At 37.0% G+C, this 18,709-nt stretch overlaps 1 protein-coding gene across 7 annotated transcripts in view; it reads left to right on the plus strand.

The window, feature by feature from the left end:
• Positions 1-18,709, plus strand: part of SYT14 (synaptotagmin 14) — a 177,705-nt gene that overhangs the window by 109,996 nt on the left and 49,000 nt on the right. For all 7 annotated transcript variants that reach the window (XM_039463485.2, XM_039463486.2, XM_074385128.1 and 4 more), the window contains one exon: positions 15,244-15,515. In XM_039463485.2, coding sequence (XP_039319419.2) covers positions 15,244-15,515 — 272 coding nt within the window. The remainder of the gene's footprint in view (positions 1-15,243; positions 15,516-18,709) is intronic.

The following is an 18,709-nucleotide window of genomic DNA, read 5'->3' on the forward strand; positions in this document are numbered from 1 at the left end:
AAAAACGGGGTGCCCATTCTTAACTAGGTCCATGGGTATAGGCCTGGGGATGGAGCCCTTGCCAGGAACACACCCTTCCCTTCCTAGCACTTCCTTGTCCCACTTCCATATCAACAGATTTTCTGTTACCAAATATATATCTTTGCTATTAATAAGGGACTTAAATTTGTGTTAAACAGTACCTACATGATGGATGTGTTTTTTAAATCTTAAGTATTATGTTTCATATAATTTTCTTTCCCATAGGTTTATCCCTTCAAGCAAGTAACTTTAAACTTTTTGATGGCAGCATTCTATCTTACTGGTTTTATGTTGCCTTCAACTAACACAGATTTGGTATTTCATTTATTCATTGAGCTATTACTCTGTAGACTTTGGGAATAGTAAGAGCCATTTTCTCCACTTAGAATCTCAGACACAAGTAGGAGAATTTTATTGAGATACTTGGCTTAATTGAATCTTTAATGATAATAAATTGAACCAATAAATGGAACCAATGAAGTATACATCGAAGGACAAAAGGGATGTGAAAACACGTTACCCTACTGTGTACTCTAGAAATATCAAGCAGTTAGATAGCTTGTCAGAAAAAATTTTCGTTGACCATCTGTGAATAATATGATACATGTATGAATTTTTTTTTGAGACAGGATCTCACTCTGTCACCTAGGCTGGAGTGCAGTGACATTATCATGGCTCACTGTAGCCTCGACTTCCCAGGCTCAAGTGATTCTTCTACCTCAGCTTCCCCAATAACTGGGACTACAGGGTTGTGTGCCACCATGCCTTGCTATTTTTTTTTTTCTATCTTTTTGTGGAAACAGGGTTTTGCCGTGTTTCCCAGGCTAGTCTTGAACTCATGAGGTCGAGCAGTCAGCCCACCTTGGCCTCTAAGTGCTGGGATTACAGATGTGAGCTTCTGTGCCCAGCATGTATGAGTCCTTTAAAGCTATAGTATTATAACAATTTTTTTAATTACTATTTTTTTAAGCCTGAGTAGATGACTTGTAAAACCATCTAGATCAGTGTTTCTCAACCTTTTTTCATTATTGCTCCCCTACAGAGATCATTTCCATTTAATTTAAATAACTATATTAAGTTAATTTGAATTTGATTTCTATATAATAGGGTACTGTGTTCACCATTTGCGTGATGGGTTCAGTAGAAGCCCAAACCTTGGCATCACACAATATATCCTTGTGACAAACCTGCACATGTACCCCCTAAGTCTTAAAAATTTTTCTGTCTAACAAATGATACATACGAAGGAATACATTTTTGTCAGATAGGGTTATGTTTTGGTAACCCATAAAACATTTTAATAGTGAAGATATTTTTGTCGTCACTCCAAGAACCAATTGCAGCTCATTTGGGAGTGACATTGTCCAAGTTAAGAATGCCTGATCTAGCTTATTCCTATTTTGTTTATGATTAGAAGAGCTGGAATCTCTACCTCAGCCTATGAAGGAGTAACTGCTAAAGGACTTGCTTTCCTGACGTAAATAACTAGAACACTAGGAAAAAAATGTAAGAATCAACTATTTTGAGTCATTGGATAGTGGGTAGGGCAGGGATATGATCCATGAGAGAAAGCAAAGCAATGAGGAAATACCTATGGGGGCCCCAGCTTGTTACTTCGAGACAGTTTTGAGGCTGCAGTGCAAAAAGGGAAAACCAAAATGCAATCCGGCAGTCTCCAAAAATACTGATTGAGATTAAAATTGTAATTTTGGACAATCTTCCTTTCAAAATTTAATAGGGAATTATTTATCAAGAGTCTTTTAGTTTTAGTATAGTTGAACAAAGAAGAAATTCTGATCATTGTTGATACTGAGTTGTCCTCATATTATTTTAAAGTTGGTAAATATATAGATAAATTTAATTCTAGATTTATCTAGTTATGAGTTTTTCCGAGGAATGCCAACTATCTTTTTAATTTTCTCCTCAAAAATTGCTGCATTATTTAGGATAATTCAGTGAATTTAAAGCAATGAATTTGAAATATCTGCTAGAACATGTATATTTCAAATGCAGTGAATTTGAAATATCTACTCTGTGTATTTTAAACCAAACCAGCCTTTTAGCAGGAACACATGTCGTTTCATTTAATTGTTTAGCAATTTTGTGAATAAAACACCCTCCAGTGTCCCCTAAAAGAGATCTTGTCATTTTTAGAATCATAATTTAGATTCACAATGTTATGTAGTCAGATTAGAAGGAAATTTTTTAAATTAATTATTTTCTTGGCTTTTTTTCTAACAGCCAGGTATTTCTGTGACATGTTTCTATTAGAAGAGTTTATAACTTTGAATAGTTAGTCCCATCTCTTGATACCATACTCTTTAATTTCCTAAAGTTAACAACAAAAAATATAGTGTGAGTTCATGACATGGGGGAAACCCGGAGGTTTTGCTGCCCTGCCAGTCATGGTTGGGTCACATTGAATACCTCTGCAAAAATTATTTTGCCCTTTATTCAACCAGCTGTTTAATAATTGTGATTTAACAATTGCGTTTCAAGCAAGTTGCTGGGCACTGCAGGTACAAAGATAAAAGAGACAGTTCCTGGTCTTTCAGGGAGCTCACATTTAGAACATCTAAACAGATAAAGATAGAAAAGTTGATGTTAAATGTTAACGTAGTAAATACATTGTAAATGATGGAAGCAATGTGTGCTTTAGAAGTAAGTACTTAGGACCACTTAGCCCAACATGCATGCATAGGTGTATGTGTTTGGGGAGAGGGTAGTTATGTTTGGGGATGGGTGACAAATGCAACTGGGAAGGATAGGAGAGAGTGAATCTTTGAAATTCTTCAAAGAGGTAACAACTAAGCTGATTCTTGCAGAACAATATGTGAACTTACCTAAGTAAAAAGGAGGAGGAAGTGAAGGATATCACAGGCCAAGGGAAGGCATATACAGTACCACAGCCAGCATAAAAGATCAAAGTGCATTGAGGAAATTACCAGTATTTTCCTGTGATTCACTTGAGGGGTGTAAGTATTCTGAGAAGGGGACGGCTGAGAAATAAAACTGGAGCAGGAGCTGGATATCTGAGACTTAGTACATGCTAAAAAACATTCAGGATATTGTCTTGAAAGTAATGTGTAGACCTTTAAAGAGTATAGAACCAGCTCTGAAGAACTCCAATACTACATGATAAGAACAAAACATTTCGTCCCTGGAACCTGAGCAAGGCTAAGTCTGCTTCTGGATATAGTTAAGGATGCACAGGCATACCTCGGAGATATTGCAGGTTCAGTTCTGAATTATTGCAATAAAGTAAATATTGCAGTAAAGTAAGACACATGATATTTTTGGTTTCCTAGTACGTGTAATAGTTATGTTTACACACTACTGTAGTATATTAAGTGTGCAATAGCATTATGCCAAAAACAATTTACATACCTTAATGAATACTTTATTGCTAAAAGTGCTAACAAAATGAGCACATACTGTTGGGAAAATGACACCAGTAGACTTGATTGATGTAGGGTTGCCACAGACCTTCAGTTTAACTCCAGTATCTTTAAGGCACAATAAAGTAAAGCACAATAAAACATGATATGTCTGTAGTTTTTAATATGATATAGAATAAACACAACTGGAGAGAGAAAACTGTAGCCTCAGCCTCGTGAGCATCATTGACTAGCAACTATATTAACCTGTACTTAGTTACACCTAGTTCCAGAGCACTTCACAAAACAGAATAAACAGTATCACAGTAATCCTATGATCATAGTAGCACCACAGTTTGTAGGGAGTTTGAATTAAAACCTGACAAGCATATGATAATGAAACATCTAGAAAGTCTTGATTAAAGATGAGTATGATTAAGCATAGGAAGTAGAGATTCACGTGTAAAAAACAAGTCATGCTGAGCTCAATTGTGGAAATTCCTTGATGCTGTTTGTAAAGAGAAAAGTTAGTGTTAAATGTTAAGATTTACAGTTGCTGTTTGACAGCAGCAGGAAGTCACTTTAAGGAGCAAAGCAAAGCAGTTGAGTAAAGGTAGTTGTTAGAATATTTAGGAGTGTTTTCTATCAGAGAAAGAATTAAACTTGGAATATATGGGGTTAAATTTTTAGAAATCATGATATTTGGCACATACTTATGTTTTAAGTTGTATTGGAAATGTCAATGTTTTCAATTCATAGAGCCATTCTAGGTGATACCAGTCTTCTCGTCTTTCTCCTCCCAAGTCCATACATTGAGCCAAACCATTGGCAGCTAGGCAATGATTGAGACCAACCCTTATTCTAAACAAAGTTGAATTCCCAGGAATTCTGTCCACTGAGGTTTTGCTTCTCTTTTATCTTTCATGGCCACCTCTGAAAGGTACCAAAATACCAGAACATTTTGGATCTTTTGGTGTTGGTATATCACTAGATGTAATTTGTTTTATTCAGTTAGCTAGTCATAATATATTCTCCATGAGGCTATGAGTATAGGTAAGCAAGAGAAAACAGGCATAACTGTAATACCTACGTATCCGTTAGAGCCTACTTAGTCTGATAATTATCATCCAATATATGCCAACTTTCCTTAAAGATGAATTGCAGCTGGATATCCTCAACTTACAGCTGAGGGATCGCATATTATCTGTTTCATACTGGGCAGGTTGGACCACATTGCTACTTGGTATTTCTTGGTCTTCCAGATAGCCTCTGTTTGATACTAATAGTATACCAAGAACCATTTCTCAAAACAGAAATGCTTTTCACTTTACTTGTTGATGTGAGTATAGTCTTGTTTTAGAGCTCTAAGGGTCAAGAAATGAGAGGCAGTGAATTGATTTTTCACTAGAAAAATAGATGTACTGAATGAGATTGTACTGGCAGAAAGTTGGTAGCTATACATAGAGTCTGGTTTGAGTAAATGGGTTCTTTTTTTTTCCTTTTTTTTTTTTTTTTTTTTTTTTTGAGATGGATTCTTGCTCTGTTACCCAGGCTAGAGTGCAGTAGCATGATCTTGGCTCACTGGAACCTCTGCCTCCTGGGTTCAAGCAATCCTCCCACTTTAGCTTCCCAAGTAGGTAGGATTGGAGGCATGCACCACCATGTCCAGCTAATTTCTGTTTTTTTTGTTTGTTTGTTTGTTTTATTTTTGTATTTTTAGTAGAGATAGGACTTCACCATGTTGGCCAGGCTGATCACAAACTCCTGACCTCAAGTGATCCACCCACCTTGGCCTCCCAAAGTGCCAGGATTACAGGCACGAACCACCATGCCCAACTTAGTAATGGATTATTTCAAACCATCAGGAAAATAGACTAATCAAAGATTAGACTTTCAAGGCATGGCACAAAAATAATCTGAACTTTGTTTTCTAATAAAATGTATCTGAAGGTGCAAAAGAAGATTCTTTATGTATTTATTTTGTAACAGGGTCATGCTCTATGGCTCAAGCGGTAGTATAGTGGCACAGTTACAGGGCTGTCTCAAACTTTTGGGCTCAAATGACTCTCTTCAGTAGCTGCAATTACAGGTATGTGCTACAACACTCAGCCAATTTTTGAGTTTTTTTTCTTGAGACAGGGTCTCACTCTGGGGCATAGACTGGAGTGCAGTGATGTGATCATGGCTCACTGCTACCTTGACCTCCTGGGCTCAAGGGATTCTCCTACCTCAGCCTCCTGAATAGCTGGGACCATAGACACATGCCACCACACCTGGCTAATTTTTGTATTTTTTTGTAGAGATGAACTTTTGCCATGTTGCCCAGGCCAACCTCAAACTCCTGGGCTCAAGCTCTCAGCCCACCTTGGCTTCCCAAAGTTCTGGAATTGCCAGTGTGAGCCACTGCACCTGGCCAAATTTTTAATTTTTTATAGAGACAGAATCTCACTATGTTGCCCAGGCTGGTCTGGAACTCCTGGTCTCAAGCAGTCCTCCCATCTCAGCCTCCCAAAGTGTTGAGACTGCAGACATGAGCCACCATGCCTGGCCTAGAAGATAATTTTTAAAAATCTATTGGCTTCCACTGCAATTTTACCATCAGGGCTTCCCAATGATACTTTTAGGCGTCATTACCTGCAATAGACATTTTAGCACCACTTGGTTTGCTGGGTCTCAAAGGTCAGGTGTAGAGCTTTCTCTACCGTATCCTCAATCGTCCAGAGAGACTTGCTCTGAATGCTGCTCAAAATATTAGCTTTTTAGTTTACCTTATAAATGGATAAGAACTATGTATTAAAATGTGGAATGTGCTGCTTTCACAGTGTAAAGAGGCCAACAAAGCTTTTTGTCTCCTTAGTTGGAAAGATAAGGAATATTAAATTCTCTTTGACTTCGGGAGGAATATTATTATATTCCTGAATCCTTGGGGAACATTATTGACATGGCAAGCCTCTGTATTTTTGAGGATTTACCTATTGATTCTGTCTCACGTGTATCTTACCAAGGCACTTCATCTATCAACTCTTCTACTCTCCTAGTCATAACAGCTTGCTGTCATCAGAGCAGGATTAAGTAAAAGAAGTATGGAATATTGAGGCAGCCAAGGTTTCTGCAGAGCAGATCATGATATAGAACAAAAATTCTTTATTTCCCTAAAGCAGGATGGTAGATGTATTCCTGTCCTTGCCAGGGTAAGACAACCTGTTAACTTTTGTTCTATCTGGATTAATATAAAGGAAAAGAGTATTTGTACGTTAAAGCTACATATCGGATACCAAGGCTGTCTTAATTTGCTCGATACGGAGACTCCATCTGGAGTGGCAACTGTAGCTGAAGTCATCTTCTAATTAAGTTTATGATAATCTGCCATCATTTTTCAAGCCTATTGATTTTTGCAGTAGCCAAACTAGTGAAAGCATTTATCAAACCTGCTATTCTCTAATTGCCGATGGTAGACTAGTCTCTCCTCTTTTTTTTGAGATGCCGTGTTACTGGAGAGAGGAAGCTCTGTTGGTTTTCAGCTGTCCCTTCCTATACCATATAGGCACTGCCTAGAATGCCAAAGTTTGGATTCCACCAATGCTAAGAATATACATTTTAATTACAAACCCAAGTGCTAGAAAAAAAATAGCAAGGTCATATCTTAGCATTATTCTTAAGTGATGTTATCTGATGCTATTATCTGAGATTTAAAAAATTTTTGCTAATTGTTCATTGTGTGTAGAAATTCATTTTTAAAAAAATATTGATCACATAGCCAGTGCCCTTGCTAAATTTATTTACCAATCCTTAATAGATTATCTATAAATTATTTTGGGTTTTATACAAAACATTTATCTTCTGAAAGTAATGACAATTATTTTTCTCATTCCTATTATTTTACATCTTCTTTTTCTTGCCTTATTGCACTGGCTGGAACCTTTAACATGGTTGAATAGAAGTGGTAATAACAGGGATCCTTGTCATTCTCAATCTCAGAGGTAAAACTTTCAACATTGCACTATTAAATATGATGTTTGCTTTAGGACTTACATAGATACCCTTTAGGAGAAAAGGGAAGTTGCCTTCTGTTCCTTGTGTGCTCAGAGATTTTATAATGAATGGATAATGAGTTTTATCAAGTGCTTTTAGTAAGTCTTTTACAATTATCATATTTTTATATTTGTTCTTTCAGTGCAATAAATTAGATTGATTCATTCCTAAATGTTACATCCACTTGCATGTATGGAATAACTGCGTTCCAAGTTGATTATAATATGGTAATATGGTATCCTGTTTGTATAACTCTGGGTTAGACTTGCTAGTATTTTGTATAGATTTTTTGGATCTATGTTCACAAGAGAGATTGGTTGATACTTTTTCTTTCTTGTAAGATACTTTTCAGGTCCTGATGTCAAGGTTATTATAGCCTCATAAAATAAGTAGTCCCTCTTTTTTGTATCATCTGAAAAAAATTTGTGTAAAATTGGTATTTTTTAATTCCCTTCTTTAAATAACAAATTCACCAGTGAAGCACTCAGAGCCTGGAATTTTCTTTATTAGGTAGGTTTTAAAATATGAATTCAATTTCTGTAATAGATTAAAGATGTTATAATTTTCTTTTTCTTCATGGGTTCATTTTGACAGATTGTGGAGTTATTTTGTAGAGGTATGTTATCTATTTTATGAGAGAGATTCTTCATTGCATTTTATCAAGTGGGGCACAATTTTAATTTGCACCATTCTTCATAATGTTCACTTCAATGTCTAGTTTAAGGTGGTCTCTACCCGGCTTCTCCAATATAAAGTTACCCTTATAATTAAAAAAGTATTTTGTGGGAGATACTGTGTAACTATATACATATCCTATTCCTCAAAAAAATTTTCATTTATTTATATCTTCATGACCTCATGGTTTTCATTTCTTAAATGAGCAATAATCAGTTACTGTAATTATTTATTTTGAGCTCAAACTATTAGCAGTCAGTGGGAGGACCGTCAAGCTGACTTCTTTGCCCTTTTGACATATCCCCATCAGTCTTTGAACATCTCCTTACTTTCAGTACCCAAGTTTTTCTAGGCTCATCAAGTACTTTGCCTGGCCTCACCCCGGAATTAGCCATTTCTTCAAAGAGTCCTAGTTCCTTTTAGTGGATAAGATATTTAGAAGCCAAGACCCAGGCACTTGGTGGACCCAGCACTTGCTATTGAGGTGGTAGTGTTCACAAACCTTCTCAGCAAAGCTAGGATATTTATGTATGGATGTATGTGCAGATATATGCTCGTTTGTACTATATTTACTTCTATCTATATATTTTTAAACTATGAGTTCACATGTATTGTCCAATCTCAATCCAATATCACAGAATTTGTTTTAGTGTTTTCCTTTTCCATATTTGTAAAATTCCCTTGTCCATCAGTAAGAGACCTGGCTGCCATTAACCTTAATATATTTATTATTTGGTCAGTATGCACACATATCCTTCTGTCTGCACCCATGGCCCCGTCACTCTGTTTAGGTTCTGATATCTCATTCTGTCCTTCCTACTTGTGGGTGTCCTCACGACCATCCGTGTGTTGGCTGTGATACCTGAGCCCCATGTTGGATGCCCTCATGGTCCTATCTAGGCCCTGACCTTTTGCTTGAGTTTTAGCACCATGGTCCAGGACTCCCCCATCTCCACATAGTTGCCTTCTTCACCCCACTTTGCCACACTCTAGGCCACTGTCACACTGGACACCCTGTCCGTCCTGCTTAGGCTGTAGTTTCCTGATAGGCCACCTGTCTGTGCACATGCACACCTTACTTGCCCATGCTCTGATATCCTTCACCAGATACCCCTGTGTGTGGCACCCTCCTCACCCTCCTGGGTTTTTACAGCTCACCCCAGTCACCTGGATTTATGGCTCTGATGCAGTTGCTCTCTTCCTCAGTGTGAAAACACTCTTTATCTTGCTTGGGCTCTGTTGCCCCAGGCCAGGCTGCTCTCCCATGGGGAGCTTCCTTCCATAGCCAAGGCTATGACTCCCCTCAATGGGCCTTTCTCACCTGCTTGGGCTTCAGCATGCTCTGTAGGACTGCCCCCATGTTTGCATGCTCTCTTTACCCTACTTTACACCTCAGTCTGTCCACTTTCTGAATTGAAGACCCTTCTCACCTGCCCTTGGGTTCTGACACTCTATGCTTGACTGACTCCATGCTCTAGTATGGACATGGACACCCTTCTGTCATCTCACTGGGGCTCAGGCCCCAAGACAGCAAACTGGGCCGGACATCTTCCCATTTGGGCTCTGACATGTGGCTCTGGACCACTGCGGCTTCCTTTTCCACCATCAGTGCAGCCTTCTGCCTTCCTCTGCCCCACTCAGTGACTTTAGGGCTGAAATTTTCAGAAAGAAAAGAAGAAAGGGGAAATTGCTGTCTTTTTAATGTCTGAGATTTAAAATGATGTCCTCTTTTTATTCCCAGTATTAAGAGTTTATATAATCTCTCTTTTTTTTCCAGACTAATCTCTTCCAGTAGTTTATCAATTTTATTTATGTTTTCAGTGAATTTTATTTTGATGTTTTCTGTTATATGATTGGTTTTTAATTTCTGCTCTTTATTATTTCATTTCTTCTACTTTCTTTGGATTTAATTTGCCATTTTTGTTTACTTCTCGAAGTAGGATCTTAGACCATTGTTTTTCAGCCTCCCCCCCAATATTATATGCTCAGACTTATAAATTTCCTTCTAAGCACAGATTAGCCACATTCTACAAATACTTGGGTAAATTATTTTCATTATCATTCTCTTCGGGATGTTTCTAATTTATATTGTGATTTATTATTTGATCCATGGATTATTTTGAAATATATTTTAATCTCTAGTTATTTTTGTCTAGATTTCTATGTATTTTCTAGTTATATTTTTGTTTCAGATTTCTAGTTTAATTCTGTAATGGTCATGTTACCAGTGGATAGTCTTGACTATGAGTCCCCCAGATTCTTGGCGTTTTGAACAAAGAATTATACAAAATGCACAAACAAAGCAAAGAAATAATGAAGCAACAAAAACATGGATTTATTGAAATGAAAGTACACTCCACAGAGCAGCCCAAGAGCACTGGCTACAGAATTTTCTGGGGTTTAAATACCTAGAGGTTTCCCATTGGTTATTTGGCTACATCCTACGTAAATGAAGAACTGGCCTGCAATCAGTCCGATTGGCTGGAGGAGGCGACCAATCAGAGGCTGAAGTGAAGTTACAGAGTTACACATGAAGGCTTGGCCCCTCACCAGTCTGATTGTGGAGAGAACCAATCAGAGGTACTTCCCATTTTTCATCTGCCACACAGTGCAAAGAGAGTAGCCTCTGATCCTTTTGTTACTTGGGTGTGAAGAGGTGGGGTTTTCCTTTTGATTCATTTCTAGGAAGACAGCCTTAGCTTCCCTGCCTTTAGAATTTACTCTCCTGCCTCATTTAGAAAACATCCTCTTCCTGCTTCCAATTTGTGAAATGTATTGAGCCTTAACTTATTGCCCAGCATATAATCAGTTGTGGTAGATTTCCACAGGCACTTGAAAAAAATTAATTCTGCAGTTGTTGAATATACACCATTTTTTTTTAGAGCTGTGATTCTTACCACTGTTGTGAAAGCTAAGAAACACAGGTCATATTCTGTGTGTGCACACATGCTATTTTTTCTACAGTAGGAAAATACTTCATCTTGTTTTGTAGGTACTATGCAATATGCAGATGGTAAATTAAAATGCTTAAAATATATCCATGCCTAAATCCTTTTATAGATCTATGATTCATGTAAAAATAGAGGCATGAAATCAGGTAGTAAAGCAAGAACTAAAGTAACGGGAGGGCATCATCACGTGGTGTCTGATAGTTCTTCTAGAAGTTTCTTCTTAAGGTTGTTTACAGTGTAATTTAATAATATAAATTTTGTTAGTTTATAAAACAATTATTTAAAAATTTTTTCATATCAATTATATTTGAGCCAACAGTACACTATGTAGAATAAAAAGAGATTGCAAACATATAAAAAGGAGGGATCTTCATAACTGTATTTTTTAATGAAATTTTTATTCCACCTACATTTGTGTGTTCTTCACTTTAAAAAATAAAATGCAAAAATAAAGTGAAAAGTAAAGATAAAAGTGTGGCATTACTATTTTCAAAACTTGGAGGATATGGTGTGGCTAAAATAAATTATATATATTCACAGCTTTAATGTTGTTTCTCTCAAATCTAGAAAACAGTAGTGAAGTCTACCCATTGAGCCTACTTAACATCTTTAAATATCACAGGCCCGTTTTTGTGTAACTTGTGCCTTGGTCTCTGGAGCAAGAGAATCTAAACAAGCACCAGATGTCTGGTGTTCAGCTGTGAAAATAGACTAGTTGGCCCACCGCTAGGCAGGGACCTAATATAAAAAAGTAAGCCAAAGGAAATAAGGCGTAACGTTATTACCAGAAATTACACTGCACTGGCGTATCAAAATGAAGCTCAGAAAAGGATTATTATATTGAGGAAAAAAATAACCACAGAGAGAAAAAAAAATCAAGAAAACAGGCCTGGCACAGTGCCTTACACCTATAATTCCAACATCTTGGGGTGCCGAGGCAGGCGGATTGCTTGAACCTAGGAGTTTAGGATCAGCCTGGGCAACCCTGTCTCTACAAACAGTTTTTAGAATTAGCCAGACATGGTGGCACATGCCTATAGTTCCAGCTACTTAGGAGGCTGAGGAGTTAGGATCACTTGAGCCTGGGAGGTCAAGACTACAATGAGCCATGATTGCACCATTACATTCCAACCTGGATAACAGAGTTACACCATCTCTCCAAAAAGAAAAGAAAAGAAAAAACTGAGATGGAATTGCCAAATTAAAGGATGGGGAAGGCAAGGACTTTATCATGTTCATTTTGTAACCAATATTCTCTTTCATCCTCCCTCCTGGATCCCACATTGTTTAGGCATCTACTCTTTTCCATATAGATATGAACAGTGAAGCTGGCCCCTCCCCAGCTTCAAATTTTGATGGCTTCTGATTAATTTCAGCCAATTATGGCCATCCCATTTCTTCTACCAGTGATGAGTTTAGGAATAGACATGTGACCCAGTTCTGTGCAGTGAGATCTGTGAGGCACTATGCTCAAGACTTCTAGGAAAGATCACCTCTCTTCTAAGAAAAAAGGTAGGCGGGGCACAGTGGCTCAAGCCTGTAATCCCAGTACTCTGGGAGGCTGAGGCAGGGGGTCACCCGAGGTCAGGAGATCGTCACCAGCCTGGCCAACATGGTGAAATCCTGTCTGTACTAAAAAATACAAAACATGAGCCAGGCGTGGTGGTGGGTGCCTGTAATCCCAGCTACTCAGGAGGCTGAGGCAAGAGAATCGCTTGAACCCCAGAGGTGGAGGTTGCAGTGAGCCAAGATCGCACCACTGCACTCCAGCCTGGGTGACAGAGTGAGACTCTATCTCAAAAAAAAAAAAAAAAAAAAAAAAAAAGGTAAAGGAGTAGATGGTGTGCTGACTCCCAAAACCGCTTACATTGAAGAATGTTTAATTGACTTCATGTTACAGTATTTAGGTATTACCCTTTAATTCAATGGCTAATTAAACATGCACTTTTAAAGGAGTAGAGGATGTCAGTTGAATGACTGAAAAACTATATCCGTTGAGAATATATTTGGAAACAGAAAATCCAACTTTTTTTTTTTTTCTTTAACAAAAAGGGATTTGTCTCGGGCATCAAGTTTGGAGGTAGCTACTTGGTGATGTTTCAGGTACCCGGGCTTTTCATTTTCCTACTTCTGCCTTCCTAGCTTTCATTCTTATGCTTGTCACTGAATGGTCACAAGGTAGCTGCTACTCCTCCAAACAGGAGGCAGGGGAAAGACAAAGGGACAAAGGGACTTGCCTGTAGAGTGTGCCTGCTTTCATCAGGAAAACAAAACTTTCCTGGAAGGTCCACTCTGAAATCTGCGTAGATCTCATTGGGTACTCCTAATTGGAATGCTGCATAGGAGAGAAAGAGGTGATGGGTGGAGTCAAGTCAGTCTGCCAGCAGTGCCAGCCACACACACTCACCTACCCCACATAAATGGATCAAGCTAATTAACTGCTTAAAACCACTTGTCTTTTTACCATTCTGGAATTCTGTGGGTTTTTTTGGCTGCGACTTGCAACATGTCTAATCTGTCTTCTCGAATTTAACTTCAACTATATTAATTCAGTCACTTTTTTACTTTTTGCTTATGTTATAAACTAAAGTTAGTACAGCCAGCCCTCCGTGTCTGTGGGTTCTGCATCTGTGAATTCAACCTCAGATGGAAAATATTTGAAAAAAAAATGGATAGTTGCATCTGTACTCAACATGTACAGACTTTTTCTTATTATTCCCCAAACAGTACAGTTTAACAACATTCACATAGTGTTCATGTTGTGTTAGATATTATAAGTAATACAGAGATGATTTAAAGTATGAGAGAGGATATACTTAGGTTATATGTAAATACTACACCATTTTATAATACGTACTTGAGTATTTTTGGATTTTGCTATTTGAGAGGGAATGGTAGAGTTAGGACCAGTTCCCCACATGTACTGAGAGATGACTCTATGGTTATACCATTAGACTCACTAAGACATTGTTTTTCTTTTTTGCCAAAATTAGGGACTCTGAGCAAATATGTAAATTTGTGCCAAGTTTGTGCAAATTATTGTTTTTCATTTGAACTAATTATTGTGGTTATTTTTAAATGAGGCTTATAGTTCTTACGTACCTTTTTATCTTAGGAAGAACAGAGGAACTATTGAATATTTGAACTGAACTCCATAACAATGATAATACAAACTACTGTTTCCAGGGTCCCTTTTGAGAAAAGAGATGCCCAGTTCATTAAAAGAAAAAAAAATGAGCAGTGTTTAAATTTGATGTTTAGTATTGCATTCAGGACTTATCTACAAAGACTTAGGTGTTCTTAAGTTATGTACTGGACTCTATTTCCTTATTTCACTGCTGCCCCTAACTCTGTCCTTTTTCACAGATATGTTTATTCTGAGCCACTGAGATAAATCATTGAGGTAAAAATTAAAAGGATAATTTAACAGTGAAAGAAAATGTGGTTTCACATTAAATGCTAGAGGTGGAGATGCCTGCTATAAACAAGATGGAGTCATACTTTACAAAGAATACAGCCACAGTTGTAGGGTGGGATAGAATACTCTTATAATGGAGATGAGACAGAACACAGCCTCCAATCTTTGCTGGTTGATGGATGTTAGCAAACAGGGATTGGGTCTGATTCACAGTGCGCCTCATTTTAGGATTCTGGATCCAGGACCAATGTAGAAAAACGTTTCTGACACTGCTAGCAGTATGCTAGTTTAAGTTCATCTCAGTAACTGAAGAACATAGGTGAGTTCTTACTAAACATAGGTTAAGATCAAACAGGTTTTATGTTTGTTTTTCCCAACCATATTTATATTGCTTTGACCCTAGGGTGGCCACAGATCACAGGGTAATAGATGAAGTATGTATACATCAGGATTGTTTTGAGAGAGACAAATAAATAAGCTATTTAACTAATACTTATTACTCTTCATTTTTATGGTATGTAACAGGATCTTTCTTCATATATGACTTTTATTTTTCCTAATCTTATTATGCAGGAGGAGAGGCATGGGAAACCAGATTATTTTATTTGTGCCTCTGAACTAGGGAAAAAGAAAAGTCATTAGTAAATCTAATAGTTATGTTGCCATCAGTTTTTTAATCCAATTTTCAAAAGTTACTTAAAATTATTGTAGACTGTACTGCATGTTGAGGCTAATTGGAAACAGTGACCAGATTCTTCATCATTATCAGGAAACTGCATTCAGAGAATGAGAAGAACACCCCCGCTGGATGAATTGCAGCCACCACCATATCAGGATGACAGTGGTTCTCCCCATCTGTCATGTACACCCTCAGAAATTGGGGACAGTAAATGTGAATTTTCCCACTGCAGCAACAGTCCAAGATGCTCATATAACAAGTGCCCAAGTGAAGGAAGCACAGGTCATGAAATAGAAGGTTATCATAATAAAGGATATGAAGAAGATGTTCCAAGTGACAGCACTGCAGTCCTGAGCCCTGAAGTAAGTAAAAGCACATAGAAGTTTGAAAATAAGTGTTATTTGGAGGCTAATAATCCTGTGCTTCTCATCTTGGTAAGAAGAATTGATTTTATCAATATCTTGTTCCTTTGTGACTTATGGTACCAGTATCCATTTTTAGTCTGATCTTTATCCAACAAACTTATCAGGAATGTCCCAGCTAGTCTTCAACTGCCCCCACTCTCCAACCCCAAGCCCCACCACCAAAGGAGGATGGGTACTTAAGATTTAAAAAAAAAAACAACTTTATATAAAACATTCTAGAATAATTTACCTACTTATTTTATCTTGAGGTTACTATTTGTATTATTTTTATTTTATTTTGGATTTTTTTTTGCTATTGAGAAGTTACTTAGTGTTTCGCAAACCTTTCAAAATAACCTTGTTGTATTTTTATATCATAGAAAATACAAAGAATAAATGATGATCAGCTTTATTAATGAAATTTGAATCCATGGCTTCATGTTGTTTGGTTGAATTTTAAGTTTACTTACTGTTTTGGAGCAAAAATGTGGAAGTGACAACAAAGATAATTTTGTGGCAGTTTTGAAGTATTATCGTATTTGAAAAAGAATTTGTTTTAATGTTTATATCATGATGAAAACTATAAAGGCAATCTAGAGGTTTTATAAATTAGTATTTGTTTTTAGATTTACTTTCGGGTTTTTTTGTTTTTGTTTTGAGACAGAGTCCACTCTGTCACAGCTCACTGCAGCTTCCTCCCACCTCAGCTTCCCAAGTAACTGAGACTACAGGTGTGCACCACCACACCCACATATTTTTAAATTTTTTTTGTAGAGACAAAGTCTCACTATGTTGCCCAGGCTAGTCTCAAATTCCTGGGCTCCAGCAGTCCTCCTGCCTGAGACTCTCAAAGTGCTGGGTTTATAGGCATAAGCCTCTGCACCCAGCCTACTTAAAAGTTTTAGATTGCAAGTTCTTGCAAGTTTTTACACCTTTTTTTCCAGACAACATTTAGTAATACTGAAATATGTCTGTATTCTCACCAGATGAATTCTCAGATCTGCTGCCAAAATTAAATAATAGCTGTAGTTTCCTAAGACCCAGAGCAATTAAGCTATGGATAGAATTTCCTTAATTTTAGGTTTTTCTTCTATAATTGCTAAAAATACTTTGTATCTGTTACTGCTTTTTTAGTATTTCTAGTATTGCAGTATCTGACCCAGAAGAAAATTGTACATTGATACAGTTTAATATATTATTATTTTATGATTTTCCATGATGGATGTTTTTTTATGTTCCATTACCTAAATAAATTTGAAACAGCCATTTTGTAGCTTTGTAAACTATATGTATAGCCTACAAGTTAACAGTGAAGTCTGGACTGTGGGATTAACAACAACAATAATACCTGTCACCACTTTTTTCAGGAATTTTGCTATGAGCTTTATGTAGTCTGCTCATTTAATTCTAACAACCACATCTTTAGTAAGTTATTTCCATTTTATAAATGAAAACATTAAAAGTCAGAGAGCTAAGCAATTTGACCAAGTACAAGAAGCTCTTACATAGTGGAACAATAGTTCAAACCCAGGTCTGTCTGACTGCCAAAACAGTGCTCTTAACAACTATATTGTATTGAGTTTTTTCATCTAAAATGTTGTATGAGAAATTACTTTGATTCAGTGGTACCCTCCAAACATCACCAGGCAAACTCTCTCAGAGGACTAAAGACCAAAGTAAGATGTTCAAATTATGTGTGTGTATGTGAGTGTGTGTGTGTGAGAGAGAGAGTGTGTATGTGTGTGTGTGTGTGCGTTTTACATACAAAGCAAGAAGTAAGAGGAGCTAGATGAAATCAGTTAACACACAGATAAGCTGCAAGTGTGTAGAGGTAGCAGGACCACACCATGTGAGTCCTGGTTTTTGCAGTGCCCATATATCCTGTCCACTGTCTCTTTTCCATCAGCATTCCTATTTATGATGTAACAAGGACCAGAGTTGAGATTTGAACAAGGGTACCAAGAGCCGACAGCACGCACTTGTTTGTGGGAAAGATATAGTTATACACCTGGCCACCACTGAAACTTGTCAGTTAGCCTACTAGGCAGTTGTAGGTTTTATATGCATTTCTTAAGTAGAGCACATGGATGACAGAGCTATTAGCGCAGAGGCTACATGATCATGGCTTGTGTGTTTCATCCCTTTCTATAGGTAACACTCATTTGATTTATCGTATTTTTTATTAAATCTGTCTATCTTTGGCATATGTTGTAAGTTATTAACTGTTTATATTTAATATCTTAAGAATTCTGCCTGTGTCTCACAAGCTGCTTCTTTGCCCACTATCTATAGTTAACACATACTGTGAGTTTTGCCCATATTTCAGAAGCTGCTGACTTGCTGTCTGTAACCACTTATTTGGAATTTCCTCCATCCTGTTTATTTTTGTGTCTTCTCTAACAGCACTGAATATACTCAAACAGTATAGCTAATGCACATTACATAAATATTTATATATGAATGCTTATAGCCTATGCTAATATAAAATTCACTTTTGTGTTTTTTCAAGTTTATTTTACATCCTTGTAATAGATATTATATGTCAGACAGAAAATTCTCACTTTTCTCTTGGTTTAATCCAGGCTGTAGCTATCTTAGAGCCTATCCACATACATGATTAAACTGAGAGAGGAGAGAAGGTTCAGAAGAATTCCATGGGAAGGAGTTTTATAAACACTTTTGATGACCTATTGCTATCTAAAGGTTTTTTAAAAACTGATCCAGATGCCTTGAAAGGAAGGACTGTTGCTTATTGCCTATATTCAGAATGCAAATAATATCTTTTATCTGTAAAGGTTCTACCCTTTCAACACTGGGTTTCACAAGAATTGTTGGAATGTTTGGGGAAAAAAAAAACAATGAGGGAAACATCAAGAGAAACAAAATTCAAAAATAGCTGTCTAGGACCTGATAAACATTTTTATTGCTTGAAAATCTTAGCTGTCATGATACTGTTTTAGAAAATATTTAATTGCAATACCAAAGATTATATAACTAATAATTTTCAGTTACCAATTATGAAGTAGTATACATTAAAACATTTTGCTCTAAATTGTAAATTTTTTTTAACAGAATAAGAATATGTTTGTTGGCCGGGCGCGGTGGCTCAAGCCTGTAATTCCAGCACTTTGGGAGGCCAAGGCGGGTGGATC

This window comes from Saimiri boliviensis, chromosome 14, assembly GCF_048565385.1.
Source record: "Saimiri boliviensis isolate mSaiBol1 chromosome 14, mSaiBol1.pri, whole genome shotgun sequence".
Lineage (NCBI taxonomy): Eukaryota > Metazoa > Chordata > Mammalia > Primates > Cebidae > Saimiri > Saimiri boliviensis.